At 42.4% G+C, this 27,600-nt stretch overlaps 2 protein-coding genes and 1 non-coding gene across 10 annotated transcripts in view; 1 reads left to right on the forward strand and 2 right to left on the reverse strand.

Annotated features, from left to right (window-relative positions):
- FGD6 (FYVE, RhoGEF and PH domain containing 6) overlaps positions 1-26,854 on the reverse strand; it is a 139,041-nt gene extending 112,187 nt beyond the window's left edge. For all 4 annotated transcript variants that reach the window (XM_006154866.3, XM_006154865.3, XM_014590263.2 and 1 more), the window contains exons 1-2: positions 26,648-26,854; positions 17,513-19,943 (exon numbers count right to left, since the gene is read on the reverse strand). In XM_006154866.3, the coding sequence (XP_006154928.1) occupies positions 17,513-19,943; positions 26,648-26,663 (2,447 nt within the window). In that variant the 5' untranslated portion in view covers positions 26,664-26,854. The remainder of the gene's footprint in view (positions 1-17,512; positions 19,944-26,647) is intronic.
- On the reverse strand, positions 9,440-9,546 carry LOC114008972 (U6 spliceosomal RNA). The gene has a single exon (XR_003550460.1). It is a non-coding gene; the product is annotated as a U6 spliceosomal RNA (small nuclear RNA).
- Positions 26,855-27,185: 331 nt separating the features above from the next.
- The window catches only part of VEZT (vezatin, adherens junctions transmembrane protein), a 90,867-nt gene continuing 90,452 nt past the window's right edge, over positions 27,186-27,600 (forward strand). For all 5 annotated transcript variants that reach the window (XM_014590264.1, XM_006154867.2, XM_027774346.1 and 2 more), the window contains exon 1: positions 27,186-27,341. In XM_014590264.1, the coding sequence (XP_014445750.1) occupies positions 27,189-27,341 (153 nt within the window). In that variant the 5' untranslated portion in view covers positions 27,186-27,188. The remainder of the gene's footprint in view (positions 27,342-27,600) is intronic.

Consider the following 27,600-nt stretch of genomic DNA (forward strand, 5'->3'; position numbering starts at 1 on the left):
GCACGTATGTGTGCATGCCCCAAGTCCTGAGAGGAGAATGAAACAGAAAGCATTGAGGCATGGCCATCCCTCCACTCTGAGGGTAAGGTGTATGTGATTTCTCACTTTCTCTCTCCAGCAAGTGTGCACACCCTACAGCAAAACTTAAAAAAAAAAAAAAAAAAGACGACAACAAGAGGGATCCTTGAGGTGGAACTGCTCAGTAACGTTACTGTGGTGACAGATACCTGAACCTACATATGTGCAAAAATGATGTACATGGGAACTTCAAGAAGTTCATGGAAAAATGAAATGGAAGTTTTGAGATCCATACATAGTTTATCCCCCCACCTTAATTGCTAGGGGACAAGTGCACTTGTCCAAACAGATGGGAAAAATGGGGAGAAAGCACCCTTGAATAGTTTATGGTCACACTGAAGTCCCTTCTCATTCATTTCTCCATTCTATAGGGATTTGGCATGTGTGCATGCACATACACACACACGCACACACCTGGTGTGTTTTTCAAGCTGCTGGGGATTTGAACTGTGTTGGCTCCCTTAACTACTAAGCTACATGGCCAGCCTCATGAATAGTATTTTCATCATGTACATTTTCCAAGAATTTTTGGAAGACTTTGTAGAACCAAAGACATAAATGCCTATAAATCTAAGAACTGGGGAAATCTAAAGATCAGTGGATTATATCAATGCTAATATTCTGGTGGTGATATTTTACTTCGTTTTACAGAATTTTATCATGACCAGAAGCTAGCTAAAGTACACCTTGTTTCTCTCTAGGCTTTTTTAAGAATTTTTTAAAAAATTATTTTATTTGCTGTAGGGCACACGCACTCACCAGAGAGAGACAGAGAGAAAGAGTGAGAGGGAAAGTGAGAAAACAAGCTGCCAGGTCTGGGATTAGAACTGCATTTGACCATGTGGGAGTCCAACACCTTAATCACCACACTTCCTGTTGACCTCGAGATTTCTTAACTATATGTGAATAAGTGGTTACATCAGTAAAAATTTCAGTTAAAGACAGTAAGGCCCAACCTCCCTGGCCACACTGTTAAGACACAGCTACTCCACGGGCTGGGATCATATGGGAGGCCAAGGTTTATTTCCAGTTCAACCTTAAGGCCACGGCAGTACACATCTGAGATCCTAGAACTTGGGAGGATGAGGAAGGAGGATCACGACATGGTGAGACCCTGTCTTAACAAAAAAAAATAAGAAAATAAACAAAGAAAAAAAAAAAACACAAAAAAAGAACAGTCATAAATGGGACTACAGGCCAGCCAAGGTGGTAGAGGGTTCTGCAGCATGAAGACCCTACTGAGGGTGTCAGTCTGTCTATCTCTCTCTTTCTCATGAAGAAATAAATTTTTTAAAAATGTAAAGAAGCATTAATACAAATCAGGCTGTAAACTAGCTGTATGAATTGTCCTTAATTTCTGTCTTTCTTCCTTAATTTGCAAATGCTGAGTAACGGACATAATATGAAGTTAATTATTTGGTTCTTGAGTTACCTGAAGGGAAATCAAATTCACTAATTTCTACAAATAAAATCTGTATTTTACTATAAATTCTCTCTATAAATTAATATGTAACTTCTATGATATAAAAATCTAAAAATCCAACTCTCTCAGAAGTACCTAGCTATTACAGAATAAAACCGTTTGAACATGTCTCCTCTGGCAGTTAAAATGTCACTGTGATTACAGGAGAATCAGACACCTTTGAAATCAACTGTCATTATGCAGGAATCTTTGGGCACTAGAGCCACAGAATACTTGGCAGATTGAGGCCACTGGTTTCACCAGGCCCCTGTGTCGCCAGCCTTCAGAGCAGGACCATACTACTGTGCTTTTCCATTCCTCTGTGTTAGCATAAAACACAGAAAAGGAGAGGGAAGACGCAGGTACTAGAAAGCAGCAAAGCACACACGTACCAGTACTGTAGACTACAGTACTGAGTATCTGTAGACTAAAAAGAGAGCCCACACTTACAAGGCCTTTGATAATGATATGCTATGGTACCAGCAGACAGCGTAATGGTTATGTCACTGGACTGCCACATGGGCAACCACGGTTCGAATCTGGACTTGGTGGCTTCAAAACCACGCCAGGCACATGTGTGTGTGTGTGTGTGTGAGGAGAAGGAAGACACAGATCATAGAAAGCAGCAAAGCACACACGTACCAGTACTGTAGACTACAGTACTGAGTATCTGTAGACTAAAAATGAGAGCCTACACTTACTTGGCCTTTGATAATGATATGCTATGGTACCAGCAGACAGCGTAATGGTTATGTCACTGGACTGCCACATGGGCAACCACGGTTCGAATCTGGACTTGGTGGCTTCAAAACCACGCCAGGCACATGTGTGTGTGTGTGTGTGTGCCCAAGATCCTGGGAGAAGAATGGAGAAGGGATTGAGGTGTGGCCTTCCCTGCTGGGAAGGTGATTTCTTGTTTTCTGTCTCTGTCTCTCTGGCAAGTGCACGTGTCTTATTGCAAAAAAATCTCTGTTAAAAAAAAGAAAATCCTGGGAACAGCAGTTGGCATAATAGCTATGTCGCTGGACTCCCATGTAGTCAACTATGGTTCAAGTCCTGGACCCAATGGCTTAAATTCACACCGAGCGTGTGTGTGCCCGTGCCCAAGATCCCAACAGGAGAATGGAGGAGAAGAGACTGTGGAGTGGCCATCCTCCCTGGTGGCTGATTTCTCGATTTCTATCTCTCTGTCTGTCTTTCTGGCGAGCGCACACACCCTATAGCAAAAACCACTCAAAAAAAAAAAATTCTGATATTGAGGCCAACTTTGTGGCTATTTCTAGATAGATTATTTTAACTAGAACTATTTTTATTTATTTATTTTTAAATTTTGCTATAGAGCAAATGCACTCATGAGAGAGAGAGAGAGAGAGAGAGAGAGAAAGAGAGAAAGCAAGCTACCAGGTTCAGGACACATGTGCTTGCTGGAGAGAGACAGAGAGAAAGCAAGAAAGACAATGAGAGATTACTCTGCAGAGGGGATGGCTATGCCCGCAATCCCTTTCCCTCCATCCTTTCAGAATTTTGGGCACACACGCACATGTGCCCAGTATGAGTTGCAAGTTGCTGGGTCCAGGACTCAAATCTTGGTTGTCCATGTGAGAGTCTAGCGCCTTAATCACCATGCCACCTGATGGTTCACTCATGTTTACCTTTAACAGCCAAGAAGAAGTCTTATCAGGCTTGCTTTAGAGAAGCCTGTGAAACTAGCAAAATAATTTGTGTAATACACTGTCAAAATGCCCAGTGGGGCGTGCATAGAGAGAATTTAAATATACTTTAATATAATTTATAACATTTAATTTGCTTACAATGAGACAAAGCAAGTTCTGTCGAGCCTAGGCAGCATGAATACAGGTGCCAAATTAAAACACACACACACACACACACACACAAAGCAACATCTCAGTTGGCTTTATCTCAGAAGTAAGATTCAACAAGGGGCAGGGCCACTGGTGGCCTGTGTCAGCAGCTCTTACAGCAATGCTAGTGGTGCTCTGCCTCCAAACTTCTCTCAAACTACCGCTCCACCAAGTGTGCTCACTCCTCCAGTGCTCAGGTCGCTAAGAAACCATCAATTAACTAGAGAGTGCAACACCTGTCTTTTTGGGGCAAAACCCCTACTATTCATTTAAGTCTACTCTGTCCATTAAGATATTGAGGAGATTATCTTATTAGGAAAAGTGTTCTAGCCTTACAAAATGTTTACACTGGGGAGCGATAAGGAGCGAGTCACTGTTAAACTAAAGCACCTTGGAAGTCACAAAGAATTGGGTTGTCGGAAAAGTCATGATGCATTTTTGCACTGAAAAACATGTCATGGCTTTTCCGACGACCCAATCCTTGCCAGAACGAAATGAGGAACAGAAATAACAGATTAAAAAAGGAACTCTCATGTAAATCAGCGGGGAAATATGAGACACACATAATCCTTTCCATGTCATTAATGTTCACATGCAACCAATAACTGACAAGAACCACGTTAAACTGGCTTTGAACAGCAGCCACCGCTACCTGGACCAAATGCAAATATGACATAACTCATTTACCAACCTTTGAAACACCTATTACTTAACCGTAAAAGCTTTCCCATCAATGGGCTCTTCGTTGCATGAAAATTCTGAGGCCTCTGAAAATATTCATTAATATTCTATTCATAGACTGCAGGTGTCTCTCTGTTTTCCTTCTAGATAATGAACAAATTCGGAATAGGAATGTTTTGTCCATCAAGGGACCTCGAGGAGAAGATTTATAGACCTCTACCAATACCAAACATCATCATCATCATCATCATCATCATAACAAGACCATGGCTCGCAGTATAGAACACGAATATGTCCTGGTTTACGTTAGTAAGCCTAGGGGCTAGCAGTTAGCGTAATGGCTATGTTGCTGGACTCCCATGTAGTCGACCGCGGTTTGCGTCCCGGACCCGGTGGCTTAAAACTCACGCTGGGCACGTGTGCGTGCGTGCCCAAGATCCCGAGAGGAGAATGGAGGAGAAGGGATTGCGGCATGGCCATCCCCCCTGGGGAGTGATTTCTTGCTTTCTGTCTGTCTGTCTGTCTCTGTCTGACTGGCGCGATAGCAAAAACCTCTCCAAAAAAAAAATTAGTAAGCCTAACGATCACAAGACTCAGTTCCATATTCAATTCACCTATATACTCGCTATGTTTCCTTAAGTGACTTACTTAAATCCATTAAATCTTAGTTTTCTCATCTGTAAAGAAAAATAATATCCATCTTCACTTTTTTGCCTTTTTTCAGGTTTTGCCATAGGGCTCATGCACTTGCTGGCAGAAGACAGGGAGAGAGACAGAGGGAAAGTGAGAAATTGCCCCCCAGGGGGACAGCCGCACCACAATCCCTTCTCATCCATTCTCCTTCTGGGATTTTAGGCAGACACACGCACACATGCACCTGGCGTGATTCTCAAGCCACTAGGTCTAGGTCTCTAAACACAGTTGGCCACGTGGGAGCTCAGCATCTTAACCACTGTGTCATCTGCCGGTCTCTCTTCTTTTTATAACAGTTGCCAGAGGGCATGTGTAATCACCAGAGAGACAGACAGATAGAGGAAAATAAAGGAAGCAATCCTCAAGGGGCAGGGTCATGGTCACACTGAAATTCCTTCTCCATCCTGTCAGGATTTGGGGCAGACACATATGCTGGTGTGTTTTTCAAGTCTCTGGGCTGGGATCTATAGTCAATAGAGTTTGCCTCCCTTTAACCACCAGGCCATGGGGCAAGCCTCTCAAAATAATATCTATCTTATAGGAAGTAGGAACTAAATAAGTGCACACAAGAGCTCCCAGCACAATGCCCAGCATATCAGAAATGCCAAGTCAACAGTAGCTATTACCATGGAGCACGAAATCCATACTCATTGGAGTGATCAGCATTTCTAAGTTTTGATACTGCCACTCGGCTGACAGAGTTTTAGTGAGGCAGGAAAAACTGGATTGATGGGGATGGAAAATTAGATTGATAAGGATTTCTTCAGTTTGGTTGAAGAAAGTTTTCTTAGCATCCATTACTAGCATCAGATATTTCTTTGCTAAAAGTTTCTTAGTTTGAACATTCACCTCCTTGAAATCACTCCTTATGCAGGAGTCCTTCGCTTTGAATTCCTAGGCCCCCAGTGATGCCACAAATTATGGACAGTTCTGAACCCTATATATACCATGCCTTTTCCTATAAATATGGACCTATATGAGAGTTTAATTTATAAATTTGACACTACAGGAGATTAACAATAATTTAGAACAGAACAATCAGAACAAAGCCTTATAATAAAATTTATGTGAATGTGGTTTCTCTTTCACAATATCTTATTGGGTTATTATTCTCGTTTTGACAAAGAAATGGGAGCAGCAAGTGCTACACCATAACAGAATGCTATGTGATGCTGGAACTACATGGGTGGTCCCCAGTTTGCATTCCAAAGTCCTTCTGTATTCACCAGGTATGTGGTCTGGACAGGCTGAGGCAGGGGGTGGATCATGGCATCAAGATACTGTTGGGAGTGCTTTCTGTCTCTCTTGTCTGTCTCTTGGAATAAAAAAAAAAAAAAAAAAAAAAAAAAAAAAAAACACCTGAATGCATTGTTGTAAGCCAGCAGGTAGCATGGTGGTTAAAGTACAGCATCCCAGATGGCTGATTCTGCAGTTCACATGTCCCGGATCCGGTGACCTGAAAAGCACACTGGGTGCATGTGAGTGCATGCACACAATCCTGAGAGGAAATCAGAGAAGGGTTTGTGGTGTGGCCATCTCCCTAAGAGGTGATTTCTCACTTTCCCTCTCTCTCTCCCATAATAACACATGCCATAGAGCAAAAAATAAAAAAATTTAAAAAACATTATTTCTGATATTTACCACTTAATATTCATAGACCACAGTAGACTGTGTAGTAAATGCAACTGCGGAAAGAGAAACTGCAGATGAGGGATTACCGTAATTCCTATAATTCTGTGTTCACCTGCAGCTGCGTGTAACCCTCCCTAATTAGAGGTAAGGTGGGAGACAATGATGAAAGCACACCTGAATTTTGGTGCAACGATGACATTCACCTGAACTGTCCACACCTTGCTCACCTTCTCCATAATGTTCCCATACCAGCGTGGGAAGGGGTAATGTGCAGGCTGCAACCTGGTTTTGCAATCTCCCATCTCTGTGATGTGGAGAAAGTCAACAAATCTTGCTGGGCTTTGGTTTCATCAGTGAATGAAGAGGCTGGATTAGATGATGATTTAGCCTGCTATTGTGCTGCCAACAGAAATATCTGACAACACAGTGACTCATGAGAACAGGCCTTTCTTTATTCAGCTCATGAGCTGAAGGTTCAAGATCTAGAGTCCAACTACTGGGGAGCTACACGTCAGAGGCAGGATTCTGAACCTGTTCTGGTGTCCTTTCCTTTCTTATAAATACATCAGAACTCAATCATTGGCACACTGTCCTAATGACCTTATCACACCCAAAGGCCCCACCCTGGGACACCATGGAAGGATTACTTTTTCACTGAAGACCTTTAAAATACAATCAAGTCTAGGGTCCAGCAGATGGCATAGCAATTATGTTGTTGGATTCCCCCATGGCCAACCGTGGTTCAAGTTCCAGACCCAATGTCTTGAAAATCACACTGAGTGTGTGTGCGTGAGTGCCAAAGATCCCAGGAAGAGAATGGAAAAGGGACTGTGGCATGACCGTCTGTCTCTGTCTCTCTCTCTGTCTCTGGCGAGCACACAGGCCCTAAAGCAAAATCCTCTCAAGGAAAAAAAACATGAACTTTTGGGGGACAAACAAGTTACAACAGATAAGATGTAATGACTCCTTCAGTTCTAAAATGTAATGATTCTATGACTATGTAAAATTAACGTAAAACCATTAAAAGACATAGTTCAATTTCCAACATTTTCAGACAACTTGATTATAAAAAGGGTCTTATTTTACTTTTCTTATCTCCAATCTTGTAAAAGATTAAGATTTCCAAAATTTTGCTATTAACTAAATTATGCCTGACTCATAAATGATCTTATTTACCATTCTCTCTCTTCTTCCTTATCTCAACCCAAGCAGGGCAGTAGAAATGGGTTACGCTTTATCCTTAAGTTTCTAGTGGAGCTATGAAGAGAAAAAGTAATTAGTAAAAAGACCTGCTCATTTAAATTGAAATTTCTCTAGGGACCAGAAGTTAGCATAATGGCTATGTCGCTGCACTCCCATGTAGCCAACCGTGGTTCGAGTCCCGGACCCTGTGGCTTAAACTCACACTGAGCACGTGTGCGTGCGTGCCCAAGATCCCGAGAGGAGAACGGAGGAGAAGGGATTGCGGCGTGCCCATCCCCCTGGCGGGGATTTCTCGCTTTCTATCTCTCTGTCTCTGTCTTTCTGATGAGCGCACGCACCCTATAGCAAAAACCTCTCCAAATAAATAGATAAATAAATTGAAATTTCTCTTTTCTTGTGACTTACGATATATCTAAAGATCATCAGTAAATTAAGGGGAGAGAAAAAACTACAAACTATTCTTTCCTCATATATTTTATGCACTTTCCTGGGCTTGGATTGACAATGGCTAAACAATTAGGAATCAGAACTGCTTTTGAGAATAAAACAAAATAACACAAAAAAAGGAAACTACTCTAAATGTATTAAAAGCCATTTCTATTTCATTTCCAATGCTTCACATGATACCAGCACAGGCCAAAGTATGTCAAATGTCATAAATATTACTAAGAAACTGACTTCAGGAAAATAAATAATCTATAAGTGAAACATGAGGTTTTCAATGGAATCCACAGGAGCTAAAAGAACAAGGAGTTACACCATTTCAAACATAAAAAGGCTGAATGTGTTTGTTTCCTTTTTATTTTTATCCAAACATTCAGGGGAAACTGATTTTCTTTGTTCAGTGTTTATTATTTCACCTTTCCTGCCACAGAAACCAAAGTACTTTGATAGCTGGGAGAGTCTGGTCAACAGACTCTTGAAGCTTAGAACCACTAACCCAGTTAAATTTCCATCACCGTTCGTTTTCCATGAAATTATTTTATCACCATGACTCAGTTTATTTACATATAAAAAGGCATAATAACACCAACCAAAGCCTTAGTGCAACTCCCTCTGATATGAGGACTGAGAAATTCGGGAAAGAACACTGCAGACAACCATTCTTCCTGGAAATACCACCACAGTACTTTACTCCACTGACAGTCATTTGGCCACCCCTATTTTTACAGCTCCAGAGATAGATAACCTCTGTCTGATGTCCAAACTATTTACACGGACTTTTTTTCCTCCCAAGATCCACAAACACCATTACCAGGCGCAGACTAAGCCACCAAAGTAGTTTTTCCACAACCAGAAGAAGCTAGGCAGTCCCCATTCTTGAACTTAACTTCTTAAACGTAGTAATTTTTTTAAAAGGGTCAGTACTTCTTTGTAGTGTCCCACACCCAAAGGTATTATAACTCCAACCGATCTTTGTATCTAATATAGTTTCAAGAAAGCATTAAAATAAATAGGCTGAGATGAACATTTCTAATCTTTCTTTCTTTCTTCTTTTTAATTCAAAGGGCTTTCCCTAAATACCAAACTTATCTCTATAATTCCAGGAAAAGATGATGAATTTAAAAGAAATGTCTGGAAGAACACAGAGAGCTTACAAAAGTCATATGCAAGCACAGGCATCACTAATGCATACCTGAAATACGAACACACTCATCGCCTTCTGTACAAACCTAAGCTGGGCCTGGAATTCCCCTGAACCACCTGGAGGAATGACAAAGCCAAGTTCACTTTCCCAGCCTCCTTGTCTGTCTGTTCCCTTCTTTTTTTTTTTTTTAACATTCCAACATCTTAATAGAATGTTCTTCATGACACTCCCCGGGATATAAAAAAAATGGAACGCTTCACGAATTTACGTGTCATCCTTGCACAGGGGCCATGCTAATCTTCTCTGTGTCGTTCCGATTTTAGTATATGTGCTGCCCAAGCAAGTACCTTCCTCTTTAATATTTCCCTCTTTAACACTCTAGTCTTTCCTTCCTTGAAGGCACCGACATTCAACAGTCACAAAAACAATTTTTATTTAATTTTATTGCCCTGGTTCATTATTGCCACAGTCTCATTTCCTATTACTTTCCATTTTCTTTTGCATATATTAGAAGCTAAGTATGTTCCTGTGGTCTGGCTGGAACCTAACTCCCACACAGAAAGGGAGTTAGTGCATTTTGCATTGCAAAAATGCACACTGAGTTCCAAATAGCTAACTAATATGGACAGTGGTGCAGTGGTAAAATGGAAGCTTTGCAAGGCTGCCCCACATGGAAAAGTTCTGGGTTTGCATCTGGAGAACTCCCTGAATACACCAGCCACATCTCTGCCCATGGTCCCAGGCTAGCTGAGACTGGGGGTGTAACGTGGTGTTGGGAGCCTAATGTGGGTTTTCTCTCTCTCTCTCTCCCCCCCTCTCTCTCACTAATGGTAGAAATAAATATATGAACTTAACATAAAAACCAAAAAATAAATATCATACCAATAAATATAACTCACAGAAGGATGGATGGATGGTCTAATTACCTTTATAGACTGAGTCCCTGTAAGAATTGTAATGCTTAGGAAAAGGGCCCTTTCTCCACCCTCCCCATATCTGCCCTTCCCCAAAGGTTTACAGTGGGAACATTCCTCCAGGAAACAGGTGAGAAACTCATTTTGCAAAGTAATTTATCTCACTAATATAATTAATCCCAATCTTATGAAAAAGAAAATCACCTTATCCTTGGCTAAATTATGAGATTTCTAGATATTTTTATTATCTGAAAGCTTAATAAAACTCAGCAATGAGAAACCAATTAACTCCAAAAATAATGCAACTGCCCCCCACCATGAGAGTATAAATAAATAAATAATGCATGGTCTTCCACATTTTTTACAACAAATAAGTTCAGACTTTCATGGCATTTTTTTTTCACCAACAGCCTGAAGTATTCCAAAGTATACGTGTATGATATTAGTTCTTCCATCTCTGACTAAAAATATTCTTTTTTTTTTTTTTGGAGAGGTTTTTGGAGGGTGCATGCACTCACCAGACAGACAGAGAGAGAGACAGAGAGATAGAAAGCGAGAAATCCCCCCCCAGAGGGGATGGCCATGCCGCAATCCCTTCTCCTCCATACTCCTCTCGGGATCTTGGGCACGCACGCACACGTGCCCAGCGTGAGTTTAAGCCACCGGGTCCGGGACTTGAACCGTGGTCGACTACGTGGGAGTCCAACGACATAGCCATTACGCTAACTGCTGGTCCCAAAATATTCTTCTAAATCTACTAAGTGACGTTCTGGCACACAAAGGCACGTACATTGGGTAAAATGCCCTCTATCTACTCTGGCAGGAAATGAGACCAAAGCAATACAGCTGGACAAAATACTGAAACTGAGCTAATTTCTAATAATTAAAAGGAAAAAAGAACACTTTAATTGCCAAGAAATAAAACTCAAAGCTTCTAGCTGCAGTTTCAAGTGTAGGGTAAGTATGTAAACAAACAGATTTGCCAAAACTGTGTGGCTTCAATTTCAAGACAAGAAACACTGAGTTAAGGAGGCGTACGGATTTTTGATATTTCCTGAGCTGACACTGAAAATAACTCACAGGAAAGGGCTGCTGTTGAGATACTGGAGTCTCAACCCCCACCCTCTAACTGCATAATCTTATCTGTGCTAAGACAACATGGAAATTAGGGTCATTAAAGTATATTCTAACCATTATGTTCATACCCAACAGCACCACCAGATGGTAAATGCAACCAAAGAGAAGTATCTTCTCAATTAGGTCTGATGACTTACAATGCAAGTGTCCTAACAGGATTTGACAAGACTTAGGATACTATTCTCTTTAAACCCAACTTCATGTTTAAAATGGGGAGGAACAAACAAAAACGTCAGTACTTTCCTTCAGGGATGAGGGTACACTGATTAATTAGAAAGAAATGGTTTAGAGTCAGCAGGTGGCATAGTGGTTAAGACACTGGATTCCCCCATGACTGACCATGGTTCAAGTCTCAGACCTGGCAGCTTGAAAAATCACTCCAGGCATGTGTGCTTAAAAATCCCAGGAGGAGAATGAAAAAGAAGGGATTATGGCATGGCTATCTCCTCTGAGGGCTGATTTCTCAGTCTCTCCCAGGTGAGTGCACATGTCATGTGACCAAAAATAATTTAAAAACTGAAGTTTATTTTACTTTGAAATCTGATGCTTGAAGAAGATGAAACGGTAAACTCAAACTTGTCAAGTGATAGGGACTGTTGGGCAAAATTTCAAGGAAACACAATCCACATTTCTGATTCCATTTCCTCTTCTCAGTTCTCCTTAATCTGCGGTCCTGCCTCTTCCTTCAAGAGTACCAAAGAAACTACTCTTACCAAGGTTAGAAAATAATTTTTTTCTTAATTTTAATTACTAGAGGGTATACTGATTACCAGAGACAGACAGATGGGGGAAAAGCATCCCCATGGGGATTGGTCATGTAGCAATCCCTTCTCTGCATCTCCATCCTGTCAGGACTTTAGGCATGCATGCACAAGTGCCTGGTGTATTTCTCAAGCTGCTGAGGCTGGGATTTGAACTGTGGTGTCATGTGGGATCCTACTCCCTTAACCTTTAGACTACTGGGCCAGCTCAGAAACAGCTTTCTAAATGCCAGATCTAATCATACCCATTTAAAAAGCCTCAGTCAAGTGTCACCACTTCTGTGAAGTTGCCTTTAGTAACCCCTCAGAGTAAAACCTAGGCAAATACTCAGACAGTCTGGATTAATAAAACCACATTATAGGAACCAGCAGTTAGCATAATGGCTATGTCACTGGACTCCTACGTAGTCGACCGCGGTTCGTGTCCTGGACCTGGTGGCTTAAAACTCATGCCGGGCGTGTGTGCGTGTGTGCCCAAGATCCCAAGAGGAGAATGGAGGAGAAGGGATTGTGGCGTGACCATCCCCCCTGGGGGGGTGATTTCTCGCTTTCTGTCTCTATGTCTCTCTCTGTCTGTCTGGCGAGCGCACGTGCCCTATAGCAAAAAACCTCTCCAAAAAAATAAAAAATAAAACCACATTATACTCTAAATATTGGTCATCTCTCTAGGCAGTTTTTTAGGGATATTAAATTAACACCTCATTTTACCTTTGAATGTACACTGCTTGACACCTGGTCAGTATCCTTAGAATAAATTGAGGCTTGGTAAGTTTCCATGGAAATCCCAATGACCATTCTTTGAAGTACTTTTAATCAGAACAAACTAAAACAACACAGGAAAAGCCTGGCACATTTCCAGGATAAGTTTCCTTGGTTATAGAATCAAGAAGACTGCCTCAATTTCAAGAAGAAGGAAAATTCCAACATTTAGATATCATAATTTTGCTGATTTGTCTATAACTCTTTAATATTAAAGGTTCTAATTTTAGAAACTTTCCTATGAAAATGTAACTAAATAAAAGCAGTAGTGAGTACCTGACCCCTGCTACTCAGTGAGACAGGAAGATCTGTCTGCTAGTTGTTTTATGTATATATAAAATATTTCAAGGAGGATGTCTCATAATTGTACCTAAAATACCTAAAAGTGGCTCAAAATCTTACTGCTCACAGAACTGTCTTCAAGAACTCAGAGCAGTGACCGAAAGATCACCTACCTGGGCACACAGACAGTTATGTTTCTATGGCTGTTGGGAACTCCCTTTCCACCCTCCTCCATCCCTTGGATTAAGCTGCTTCCCCACTTCCCCACTCTGGGGCTTCCCAGAGCCCTCTCCTTCCCCTACCCCATTTTCTTCTACTTATTCTTGCCTGGGGTCAGACATGCAATTAGCAGGATCATGCAGTTAGCAAGGAAAACAGGCAGAAGAAGAGAAAATAAGGAGCAAAAGATACTGGGGGAAAAAAAAAATCTGCTGACTGTTAGTTACCAACCACCCCACCCTTCCCTTCCCCTATCATTCCCAGTGACTTAGAGGCTTCCTCGCAGCATGCCCAGCCTCCAATTTCCTCATTCTTCCTTAGTCACCTCACCCTGTCCACAAACCTTCCTCCTCATGTGCCTCTAAGATCCCAGGTGCTCTACCCCACCCTGACCGAGGCTGCAGCTTCGGCCCAGCTTGTGTTAGAGAGCACAAAGACGGGCCACAAGACCTCACGGGGGTCTGTGGGGACAGTAATGGCTAATTTCATGTGAGACTAAACTGGGACACCATTTCCAAAACTTTCTTTGGGAAACTTGGAGTTCCAAATTACAGTGAACTTTTTTTTTTTTTTTTTTTAGAATATAACTCTATTAGAAATTGGGGACTGCCTGCAATTATCTCCTGATAAATTATCATTATTATTTTAAAATTTGCTGTAGGGTGCCATGTGTTTGACAGAGAAAGAGAAAGTGAGAAAGCACCCTCCAGAGGGGTGGCCATGCCTAATCCCTTCTCCATTTCCCTCTTGGGATTTTGAGCCTGCACACGTATTCACGCGCATGCCCACCATGCTTTTTAAGCCGCCAGGTCCAGGACTCAAACTGCACAGTTCCCCATGTGGGGTCCAGCGCCTTAACCACCAAACTACTGGTTGGCTTTCTCCTGATAAATTATACATACATTGTTACAAATTGTAAAAGTTAAACTGTTGAATTCATGAGTTACTCTACACAAGGTGACTTTATGAGCTACCTGCAAGCTTCCCAAATGTCTGTTTATTAATCCAGAACTGGGTTGGCTATATAGATGAACGCTAAGGCTAGGAATTCTCCGAGACCCAGAGCCCTAGGTAAGACCCAGATTCTTCCCTGAGGGGTTCAAAACACTGTTCATATGACTCCAGCAGAAAAATCTTCAACAGGGTTTATCTGCATTTCTTATCATGTCAGAACCCCCAGGCAACGTGGAGGATCTTAAGAGATATTTTTAGTTTCTTTCTTTCAAGAGAAAGAGAGGGAAGAACCAGAGTAGAAGGACACATATTCTTTTTTCAGTGTGTGTATTTTTAAAAACTTTTTAAAGTTTATTTCTTCAATAAGCAAGAGACAGAGAGCACCTTCAATACTACAATCCTGGCACTTAAATCCATCCCCAGATAACAGGCATGTGTGCCTCGTATGGTCAGGGAACTCTCTAAACACAAAACAAAAATCTTCCCCTGTGGGTCAGCCTTGCAGAGCATCCCGTTTTACCCCTACACCACTGTGCCACCTGCAGGGACCGTCCTGTGATCCTCCACACCCAGTTTCCCAGTCAGACAGGAACACGGGCATCTTTGGGTGGACCTGGGATCCAAACTCGGGACCTCCATGTGGCTCCAAGAACACGCTGGTAGCACCTTAGCCTCCAGGCCACTGTGGCTGGACCTAGATTTAGAATTAATTATTTAAGGCACAAGGTCTCTCTTATCAACAGCCAGGTTACCAAACCCGAAATGTATGATCCCTTTCCCATGTACCTTATTTTAGAGTGTCCAGGTATCTTCCTCATGAAGGCTTAGATTTTGCTTTCTTGCTCTATTCATTGTTTTGTACCAAAGAACCTCCAAGGCAATCCTTTGCGTCTGACCCTGTGATTGAGCCTTTTGATTCTCCTGGCTCATGTTAATTGTCTCAAGCCTGTTTAGGGCTCCCTGCTCGAGGCCTAAACAGAAATCTTTGTGGAAAGCAAAATTCAAAAGCAGAGCGCACCCACCCTTTACAAAGCTGCCCTACTTGACAACTTGCAACCTGTCCAAAGCCGCCCTCGGTTTCCTGTGGCCTCAAGAAAGAACTCTCCTTCTGAATGCTGCCCAGCTGAACTGGCTGGCTGTGGACATTAACCCCTTCCAGCCTAGCTTCCCCCACTGGAGAAGCAGGGCCATAACAGCAAGAGAAGGAAACCAGGTAATGAAAGGACAAGTTCCAGAAGTTAAGAGCCTAGGTCAGAAACAGTGGTAAACCTTTGTGATTTAAATGTGAGAGCCAAAGGAAACTCATCCCAGGGCCAAACCAATTCCAAGAACACATTTGATCTTAGCCAAGCAGAGTAGTATATCATAAAGAAGCCAACCAAATTCATTACACACCCACAAACAATATGCAAAAGCATGTTCAAAAGAGGACAGTGCCATAAAACTGCTCCACAGAGAAGAGTACACAGGAAAATAAACCATTTTTAAAAAAATAGTCGGATATGTAACTCCAATTTTCTGTTGAAATATGTATGCCAAAACGAAGACCTCTGCCTAAACACTAATCTTCATGAAGCAGACAGATGTAAACAGAATGGAAAAATTAGGCAACGAGAGGCAAATAACCTTTTACAGTAAAAGAAGGAAGAGTGGAGAGGATTATAATAAAGAAAAATGCTATCTTCAAGACAAAGGAACTTAAAACTGTTTTACTTGGTGCACCTGGCTTGCTTGAGAATTTTATTCCATTTGCCCAATAACTGTTTTGTTTTTTTTTTAGCCCAACCCCCCCACTTTGCCAGGTATGTTAGTGTTTCTACAAAAGTCACATTTTAAGACCTAATTACCGGGGCTGGCAGGTGGCTCGATGGTTGGGGTACTGAACTCCCACATGGCCAGCCATGGTTTGAGTCCTGCACCTGAAGCTCGCTTTCTCACTCTCCCCTCTCTACTGCTCTGTGTCTCTCTCTGGTCAAATTGAAGACTAGTAATATTTGTTTTAATGAAAGAAATAATTATTTAAAAAAACAAAGACCTAATTACTGAAAGACCTGAAGTTAGTAGTCTAACAATATCTGAAGACTTCAAAAGGGGTGTGTGTGTGTTTTGCTTGTGTTTAAGGCTTCTGCCATAGGGTGCATGTGCTCACCAGAGAAAGACAGAAAGAAGGAAAATGAGAAATCACCATCCAGGAGGGAAGGCCATGCCACAGTCCCTTCTCCTCCATCCTCCTCTCACGATTCAGGGCACATACGCACACACACCCAGCATGATTTTCAAGCCACCAGGTATGGGACTCAAACTGCACAGTCGGCCATACAGGAATCCAGCACCTTAACCACCATGCTACCTGCTTGCCCCTCTGTGTGTTTTTTATTAAACACAAAATGACCATTTTAAATACGATGCACAGGCTATGGAGTGCAATGCAAAGGGCCTTTGTGACTGTGGAGAAAGAAGGAAGTAGCCTCAGCAGTTGTTTCCTTTGCCTCTTTTCATTCAATCTCTCTGACACCCAAACATCTTACTGATTCCTGGTAGGCCCCTTGCTTGGCCTCTTACAGGATAAAAATTTGAGACCAGCACTCCTTATGGAGCTTACAAACGAACATAGAACATCAAGACACATCAATAAATGACTAATGAAATAGACCATAAAGGGTGGACAAGATTTCAATAAGAGGAATGCAGTGGGTATCCCAAAGTTAGGGAGAGCAGAGACAAAGTGATAAGGAAAGAGTAGTTACGTTGTTGCCTGATTTTTCCTACCTCCATCTGAGGTCAGCAATTAGCCACCGAAACAGAAGATGACTAATCCTCAAAGAGCAGGAACGTGTGCAAATTTAGAGGTTTTGTCTCACAAGGGCAACACAGGTAAATGCATAGGTTTCAATATCTTCAAATTCTGTACCATGGGCAAATAAACCATACTGAATTGGCCAGTTTCTTGCCCCAGGCTCCCTGCTATGACTTCTGAGTTAGTGCTCAGAAGCCCCAGATCTTATCTGTTCCAGATATTCCTTCTAGTATGTACAGAGCTCCTGGTTCAAATTCTTTCAATCAGCTACTAAAATAAATGAACTAGTCAAGCTTGCATTGCAGATATTCATTTTGACTGTATGATAAAATGAGGCGGCACTTGGGAATAATGTCATATACACTTTCTAAACCACTCCCCCACCAAGTCATTTTTTCCCCCCCTGGCAGGCCCATCTCACAGGGCTGCAGGAGGTTAACTGCAACGATGCATACAAAAGCACAGTGTCTGTCTGGCGCCAGCGTGTTACCTGGACTGCTGATGTCTGGCTCCAAGTTGCAGCTGGCCATCTGGGGCTTCATATGGCTCTTCTACCTCATATACGTTTGCATTCGTATCCTCTACGCTGCTGGAATTCTGCAGTTCCAACTGTGGGGTTTTCCTTCCAGCCATAATAAATGGCAAATTCTCATACTCTGGTATTTCCTCATAATGGCGTACATTTTCATACGCCGGTGCACAGACGCTTGTAACAGACTTGCAAAGCGCCTGAGCTGATGGGTCCCTGGAGAGCATTTGGTCATCCAAAGACTCAGCTCTCGGCCCATTTGCCACACTGGTCTGGCCCCGAGACTTCTTCCTCTTCTTTTGAGATTCCAGGCTGTAGTTATCTGCAGAGTAGGCCTTTCTGGGTTTGGTTTTCTTGTCCTCTCCAGCAAACCAGCCATGCCAATCACTTTCCATGCCTTTCCGCTCCCCAGCGGAGACTCGGCCTGTGGCTGTGTCTCCAAATTGGCTACTCTTGGACCAAAATTTCTGAAAGTCGCTCTTCATGAAACAGATAGACAGCTTCATGTTAAGCAATTTTTTAAAAGAGCTTTTCTTTGGGGTGTCTTTGCAAGGCTTAGTGCACCTTTCCATATCCACAGCAGATAGTGATTTTGCTCTAGGCTTGGTTAGGGCAGTTGAAGACTCGCTACTGGAGGAAATGGTGACAGACTTTAAGAACTCTGGGTTCCCAGAAAAGGGTAAAATAGGATGAGGTAATTTCCACACTGGCTTTTCTGAAGCCCGTTTAGGCATATCAAGGCAGGATGACATGCTATGATTTGGGGCACCCAGTTGCCGAAGGCAATTTCTTTCTAGACTCTGCTCTGAGTTTGTTTCTTCGTTTGAGGGATACGAACTTTTCTCCACGAGCTCCTCCGAGGCAGCCTTTTTAAGCACTCCTGCAGCAGGCAAGCTGTGTCGTTGAGGTTTTTTGGGGATAATTTTGGAGGAATTTTCCTCTTTTATTATAGATTCCTTTTGCCTTTGAGCAGCAGACACTCCCACATGACAGTCAGTAGGCGAATGTTCATTACAAGTTAATTTGAGTTGCTTAGGCAAGCTCATAGATATAGCACTGCATCTTGTAAAACTGGTCCCTTTGTCAACAGCCAGTGACATACTAGAACCATCTACTGTCATCGTGCTGTCTGAGCTCAGACTAGAGTCTGTATCTAAAGAAGGTGGCATATTTTCAGAGGAAGATGTTTCATGACACGTGGCTTTCTGTGACTCGACAAGGTCCTGTTCGGTACCACTGGAGTCCATATTTGATTCACTTTTATTTCCTGGTTTCAGCACATCCATCTGCTCCTGGTTACACGGAACATTCTGAAGAACACACAATGGACTGTGTTTCACACTATCTTCAGTGAGACGAGAGCTACTGAGTGAATTCTCTGGTTCTTCAGTGCTTTCACTGGGAGTATCTACATACTTCTGGCGTAATAGGCGAGCAGTACGTGGCTTTCTGGGCTTGGGGGTCGGAAATTTTGGAGTACATGGTACTAAGTGAATTTCTAAGGGATCCCGATCTTTGACTTCTGATTTCTTACTAACTCCATCTGAAGACATCGAAGTACTCCTTTTCCCGTTCTCCAGAGTTTCTAGTTCAGAAGAATGAAAGGAACTATTGCTTTTTTCGCCATCATTCTGACAAGTCTCAAAATGTTGAGATTCCTCACTAGAAAGCTGTAGGTGGTAAGTGTGATGATCACACACCTTTTCAAAGCTGGACAAAGAAGGTGACGAGCCTGCAAGTTCAATTCCAAACTGCCTGTTGGAATTACAGCCGCCATTCATTTCTGGGCTTCCTGTGGATCCCTGATTCCGTGGGAAACTCAAAGGTGACGTTTGCTGTGTTAGGACATCTTTGAGCTTCTCTTCGAGGATGCTCGCTTTTAAAACAACTCTACCCTGGCTCTTGACCTTTTCGTCCTGAGAATCACATTTGCCCCTAGTTTTTATAGTCAAAGAAGACTCATCAGTTTTACCGTTTTCTAAGTTTTCATTCATTTCTAGAGGCTCTAAAACGAGCTGCTTCACACACAAATTCCCTCTATTCTCAAGCTTATGGATACACTCAGAATTGCAGGAACACATTACTGGTAAAATATAATTGCTGCTCCGATCCCTTACATTTTTGCAATTGAAGTTGTCAGGGCTTTCAGGTAATTCTTGCATATGCTCTTCCAGGTTCAAGGCGGTAATCCTTGATGCTGACTGCCCGACATCTCGAACAGGTGAGCTCTTCAGGACTTTTGGTTTCGGGGCTATTGCCGGTTTGGCTTTCTTTGCTGACTGTGGAGTGCTGGAAATCACAACATCGGGTTTGGGTGCAATAGGAGGTGGAGCTGGCTTATTACTTGCCATGGCAAACTTTGGCTTGGGAGCCACTGGTGGCTTCTTCATTTCTAGAAAAGGAAAAAAAAAAAAATGAATATTTTGATGTCAAGTAACCAAAGCACAATATGGTACGGGATACAATTTGATGAACATTTTCACTTTTAACAATATAAATCTGGGAGCCAGCAGGTGGTGTGGTAGTTGAGGCGCTGGACTCCCACATGGCTGACCGCAGTTTGTGTCCTGGACCTGGCAGCTTGCTTTCTCTCTCTCTCTATGGTAAGCACACAGGCTGTATAGCAAATTAAAAAAATAATAATTATAAATAAAAAAAATAAAATAAATAATCCTTTCAAACAAAAAACTGAACCTGCATTTTACTAGGTAGATTATATTATATGGAGTCAATATTACTCTTGAAAATTCACTAAATTGTGCTTAAATTCCAAAAGTCACGGCATTGTCTATATCACACTTTAGTTTTTTTAAAAAAAAAATTGTTATAGAGCATATATGCTTGCTGGAGAGAAACAGAATGAAAAACACCAACCGAGGGAAATGACCACACTACAATCCCTCTTCTCCATACTCCTCTTGGTATTTAGGCATTCATGCGCGCACGCATGCTCACTCACACAGCATGTTTTTGAAGCTGCTGGGTCCAGACTTGAACTTCACAGCTGGCCATGTGGGATCCAGCCACGTTAATCATTATGCCAGCTGGCTAACCCAATATCATACATTTCCTTTTTTTTTTGGAGAGATTTTCACTATAGGGCATGTGCGCTCGCCAGACAGACAGAGAGACAGAGAGACAGAAAGCGAGAAATCATCCCCCAGGGGGGATGGTCACGCCGCAATCCCTTCTCCTCTATTCTCCTCTCAGGATCCTGGGCACATACGCACACGTGCCCGGCGTGAGTTTTAAGCCACCGGGTCCGGGATGTGAACCGCGGTCGACTACGTGGGAGTCCAGCGACATAGTCATTACGCTAACTACTGGTTCCCTCATACATTTCTTGATAAGTCCGATACTAGTTTTACTTTTACTTTGGAACAGGTACTATATCCTTAGTTGACAATAAATGAAATAATTGACTTGTGATTGGGATCGTTTTCAGTCATTCGCCAAGTATTAAGAATTGAATTTTTTGGGACCAGCAGTTGGCATAATGGCTATGTCGCTAGACTCCCTTGTAGTCGACTATGGTTCGAGTCCCAGACCAGGTGGCTTAAACACTCATGCTGGGTGTGTGTGCATACATGCCCAAGATCCTGAGAGGAGAATGGAGGAGAGGGGATTGTAAAGTGGCCATCCTCCCTAGGGGATGATTTCTCAGTTTCTGTCTCTCTGTCTCTCTCTGTCTTTCTGGCAAGCGCACACATCCTATAGCAAAAATCTTTAAAAAAATAAGAATCAAATTTTTGGGCCAGCAGGTGGCATAGCTGGGCCTGTGTACATGTGTGCCCAAAATCCTAAGAAGAGACTAGAAAAGGGACTATGGAATGGCCATCTCAGCCCTGGAGGTGGTGATTTCTCACTTTTTCTCTTTCTCCCTCTCAAAAAATCTCTCTCTCTCTCTCTCTCTGGCGAGTGCATGCACCCCTAGAGCAAACAACTAAAAGAAAAAAAAAAGTTTTACTTTGGGCTAGCTCTATATCCTAGTGATTAACAGAAGCCAGAGGACCAGCAGGTGGCACAGTGCTAAGGCGTTGTACTCCCACAAGGTCAACCTGCGTTTCAAGCCCCTGACCTGATGAATCATGCCGAGCACATTTGCGTGTGTGCCAAAATCAAAGGAGAAATGGAGGAGAAGGGATTGTGGCATGGCTCAGTCACGCCCGGGAGGTGATTTCTCACTTTTCGTCTGTCTCTGGCGAGTGCACATGCTCTATAACCAAAAACAAAATAAACTTAATTTTTTAAAAAAGAGAAGCCAGACCCCATATGGCTGACCACAGCTTGAATCTAGGCCCAGTGGCTTGAAAAACATGTCAAGCATGTGTGTATATGTGTGCCGCAACTCCCGACAGGATGGAGATATTAAGGGACTGCAATATGGCCACATCCCATGGGGGGTATGCCCTCCACTGCAATTAAAAAACATTTTTTAATCTTATGTTTGTTCCTTCAGTACAATCTAACACTTAATAAAATCCTAATTAACTGCAAAATATTTTTAAAAAGGGCTGCAAAGGTCATCTAGATGTTACTTAATGACTTGAATACACAGACGCTCTGATATTTCCTTTGGTGATGATTTTCTTTTCAACAAAGGAAACTAGTCACAACACTTGAGAAGCTATTATATAAAACTAGGTTTAAAAACAAAAATAGGGTGCTCTAGTTCCTTTTACCAACCAAGGAAGAATTTCCTCAATCCCTAATACTACATGTACGACCATGACTTTATGATAGCAGATACTTAGTCACTTAACTCCTGGGTATAATGTTATCATCAATAATGAGAACAATTATTCTCAAAATAATACAAAGTCCCAAAGCCAAATAACTTCAGTTAACTTTTCAATACACATGCTGTTCATTTTATTTACTTTAGGTTTTATTAGACAGAAAATATCTGTAAAAACCCTTCAAAGTCTATTGATAAAATATGCTATCATGGTCAATTAAATCAAACTGTAAGTCAAGTTTTAAGAGAAAGTATGAATGCCCTAGGCTTTTTCCCAGCCTCCCAACTTACTCAATAATAACTGATGGACTGTCATGTTGATTTCATTTCTGTAATCAGTCTCGAAATACGCTACCAATGCAATTTTTTAAAGAATAAAAAAAAAAAAAGTTTTGCAAGCTGCAAACAGTTCTGGAGATTGCTTGCACAACCATGTGTAGGCACTTAACACTTCTGACTGTACATTTAAAAATGGTTAAAATGGTAAATTTATTTTATCACAAATTTTTTTTAAAAAACCTATCCCATCAAATCAACCCATTGCTTTCTGAACCTCTGAGTTTCATGGGAAACTTCAGTCATTTAACCAGTTTAAATTTGTCTCTTTAGTTAAATTGTTCTTAAAATATTTACAATTTACTCCTTTCTTCTCTTCTTTTTTAAGTTCGCTCTAGGGCACATGTGCTCACCAGAGAGAGAAAGTGAGAAATGACTGCCACCCCGCCCCACCACCCCAGAGGGGATGGCCACACCACAATTCCCTCTCCCCTATTCGCCTTTCAGGATTTTGGGCATGCGCACACAAGGGCCCAGAGTGTTTTTCAAGTCACATAGCCTAGGACTCACCCACACAGTCAGTCATGTGGGATCTAGTCGCTTTAACCACGCCACCTGCTGGCTCACTCCTTTGAGAGTATTTTGTCTGCTTTCAAGAGACAAGAATTCCTGTTCTCTCTTAATGTCATAGAAATTCAATGAACTACATATGAGCTGGGATTGCTTCCCAACAAATATAGAATGCCACTCTGCCTAAAGCCCTCCATGGATCTTCACTAATTAAACCACCGTGAGCTTTGGCTTACCATTGTTAGCTAACTGTGTATCGCAGGAAGCCAATAACAGGCAGCCAGCTAATCTAATCATGTACATTTGTGCAAGTTGGCTGCCTTACTTTCTTACTTAGAAATGGAAGTTCAACAGATCTCTACAATCCCCATGAATCTGGGGTTCTAATTCCTGGAATATCTGCTTCAGGACAACTTTGATATGCAATAGGTCTCTTTATTCTATGTTATTTTTCTTCCAAAAAGTTTTGTCTATCTTTATTACTAAGAGGCAAGCTCCAGAAGGGCAGGCAATGGCACTATGATTCATTCACCTACAGCATTCCAGCACTTAAACAGGGATTGGGAACAGCCAAACCTGCCATATACACATTCTCTTTAATACATCTTGGTAATAGTTCATTACTTTTTCTTTTTTTATTTTTTAGAAGAGGTTTTGGCTATAGGGTGCATACACTCGCCAGAAAGAGAGAGGAAGCGAGAAATCACCCCCCAGGGGGTATGGCCACACCACCAATCCCTTCTCCATTCTCCTCTCGGGATCTTGGGCACACAAGCACACGCGTCCAGTGTGAGTTTAAGCCACTGGGTCCAGGACTTGAGCTGCAATTGACTAGATGGGAGTCAGGCGACATAGCCATTATGCCAACAGCTGGTCCCGAGTAATAATTAATTACATTTTAAAAAGAAAAATCAATACTCATTTTAAGGTACAATAATATTTTTTTTTTAAGAGGTTTTTGCTATAGGGCACATGTGCTTGCCAGAAAGACAGAGAAGACAGAAAGTGAGAAATCATCCCCCAGAAGGGATGGCCACGCCACAATCCCTTCTCCTCCATTCTCCTCTGGGGATATTGGGCACGCACACACACATGCCTGGCGTGAGTTTAAGCCACTGGGTCCGGGACTCATACCGCGGTTGACTACATGGGAGTCCAGCGACATAGCCATTACACTAACTGCTGGTCCCAAAGTCAAACTCTTGAAATAAGTGCACCGTGTTTGGAAACAAATCCAGCATCTTTGGATCTTAATACTGTATCAACAGTCAGACCCAAAGTTTCTTTGAGCAAAGCAGCAAATCTTTTATTTACACAGCTGTTTGGCTCCAGGGAAATATAAGGTAAGAAAGTAAAGCACTAATACCATTTTACTAACGATTACAAACATACTCGTCATCTGTTACACACAGATGGTTGTGGTTTGTGTGTACATCATCCTGGCTACTGGAACAGTCAAAATGCAAAGCATAGACATTAATGAGACAGTGACCTGTATGTGTTCAAAAAGATATAAAACACACACCTATAATTATCTCTCCTTTTTTATATACTGCATAGAGTAATTCTAACATCTCTACAAAAGGCCTGCTCCACAGATGCAGAAAAACAAAGCAAGCTCTTCTTCAGGGTACATACAACTTACGTGTTCTACAACATTCTTATTTTCTTAAATGAAATCAACTCTTCCAAAATAGATTAGATAAAAAAAAAAAAAAATCTCCACTCCCTCACTTGTAAATAATTTTCCTCACCATTATAATACATCTTAACAGATGGGGTGAGCAAAAAAGTAGTTAATGCTTTTCAACGAGCCATGCTAAAAACCAACCAACTCAGCCAGACACAGGAAGTGTCCCTTTTTTAAATGCCACAAAAATGTTTGTGGATTTCTTTAATTGTGAAGTTGATAAAATAAAAATAGCTTATATTATTCTAGGATAAATTGAGTGAAAGAATAATAAATTTCCATTACAGGCTCTAAAAATCAGTTTTACATTTATAAACAGCAAATTAAATTCTTCTGAACCTGTTCTTATAAACTGTTAGGACTGGAACTGAAAACTGATACATGAGGTATGAATATTTTAAATACATTTGACACTCTGAAGGAAGGAAGAACTATAATTGGCTAAATGGATTTTAAAATGCCTAATCAGTTTTAATTTAATTAGATTGGCTCAGTAATTTTAAAAAGAAAACTTGAATAATTTAGGATAAAAATAATTCACCTTATGTAATCATAGAAAAGGAAGCCTCCTTTTGGTAAGAAAGAGTTTATAAATAACCCAATTACAAAAATGTATAATAACATCTCACATACATAACATTAAAGGCAGGCTTCAAAACATCTATACAAATACCCTGTTGGGTAACTTCTTGCTTGGGTAGCTATAATCTGAGTATACCTAGCAATGAAACACTCGAATACATCTGGGCTTTAGAAATAATACCAATCAGAACATTAAAAGTGCTGTTTGACAATCTCGAGTTGCAGGAATTTTAAACAAATGCCAAAAAAAGCAATGAAAATTTAATCTGATATTTAAGTGTTGATTCCAGAAGTAACTGTGAGGAAGAGCTTTAAGATCTCTTATTATAAACCTGAAAGTTTATTCACTTGAACGCAGACAAAAGTGTGTGTGTGTGTGTGTGTGTGTGTGTGTGTTTAAAAAGCCCTTAATACTGTACTTATCAAGTTCTTAACATTAAGTTCTGGCTTTAAAAAAAAAAAAAAAAAAAAAAACTATGTTCTTACAAAGTGGATGTCAACCCCTTGAGTGATTATTTTGGAAAATAAAAACTGTGTTCGGAAATACAATAATCTTAATTGCTCAGTAGCCAAAGGTAAATAGAGGCTTTGTCATATGGATGAAGGGAAAGGACTATGGGAGACAGACAGATAAGGCTTTGTTTACACCAACCAGGTAAAAGCAGGAAAAAGTCCTTAAGGAACTGGTTGAAGATGAGCAAAAACACTGCCATAGGCAATTGTGCGCCACTGCTTCTCAAGTAATAGAGGCGTAAGTAACAATAGATACGTGAGTAACAATGTCTAAATATCTAGTTTAAGTTTCCAGTGGATACTAGGCTTAAAAGGACTCAGCCCAGTCACCAAGTTCTAAACGCTAGGAACACTGCCCCTTCCTAGAATAACAAATTTCTTAACTTGGGACTATACACTACTTTCACACGCAAAGTCGCCCAAATTGAAGGGAGAAGAGCAAAAGTCCTCCTTACATGTCGCTTATTACCTGGCGTAAAGACCACCCAGGACAGATCTCCCTTTGAAAGGAGATCTCCCTGAGCCCCACGATTTCCAACAGCCCTCTCCGCAGGAACAGAAGAGTCAGTCGGGCAGCGAATCCCATCTGCTCCGCACTTGCGGAGGAACTGAGGGAAGGTAGAGGGCACCCGACTCACCCACTCCAGCCGGGAAACTTTCTGGAGAGTCCCAGCGGAGCAGCGTTGGCTGCAAACTTTCAAGCAGCAGCCTGAGCGTCGGCACTTACCGGCGACAGAAGTCATGATTCCCGCGTGCAACTCGCTTCTCCGCGCGCCTTTCAGTCCATGTTCCCCCTTCAGTCCATTGTTTCCAAAGTTTGGGAAGAAGAGAAAAACCCTCGCAGAGCGAACATCCCGTCCCTCGACCCCGCCGCGCAGTCTGAACGCCGCACAAAGGATACGGCTGGCTCCAGCGACCCCGCGGCGCTCCCGGGCGCTAGAACCACCGACCCCGCGGCGCGCCCGGCCGCTGGGCGCCGGCGGCGGGCGGGCGAGCACGAGCGCCGCCCAGCAGATCTCCGGGCAGACGGCCAGGCGCGGGCACGAGCAGCGCTCACCGCAGCTAGGCAGGCGCGTGCCCCACTTAAGCTCCGAAAAATCAGTGCTCCGGGCGTCCCCTACTAGTCGCGGCCGTAAAAGGCAGACAAAAGCACCAATCTCCTCCAATCAGAGCGCTCGCACTTCATTCCGTTCCCGCCTCTCCCGCCCACACGCTCACGCTCTGATCCAATAAGTGGTCCTGAAAAGGGGGGGCGTGACTCGCGAGGCATGCTGGGAATGGTAGTTTTCAGACCCACGAGACCCGCAGAAACTGAAGCGTCGATACTGCCTGTTCTCCCGCCTTCATTTCCCATCGTGCTGAGGCGGGTGGCATGGCGGAGAAGGATGACACCGGAGTTTGACGAAGAGGTGGTTTTTGAGGTAAGGGGAAAATGGCGGTGAGTGTAGATTGCCTTTGTTTGAGAAGGATGAGAGAGAATGCAAGGAGGCAAGGCGACCCCAGCGCTAGGGACCTGGTGACGCCCTCCTGCCGGCCTCGGCCACCGACCCCTCGGGATTCCGGGGCCTAGAGTCGGCCGCGGCCTGACAGGTGTAGCCCGAGGCGCCCTGGCCGCGGCCGGCCTCTGCCTTGGTCCCGCCCAGAATTCCCCGCCCGGCCCGGCTGGCAGGCGGGGGGGCG

This window comes from Tupaia chinensis, unplaced genomic scaffold, assembly GCF_000334495.1.
Source record: "Tupaia chinensis unplaced genomic scaffold, TupChi_1.0 Scaffold000423_1, whole genome shotgun sequence".
Taxonomy (NCBI): domain Eukaryota; kingdom Metazoa; phylum Chordata; class Mammalia; order Scandentia; family Tupaiidae; genus Tupaia; species Tupaia belangeri.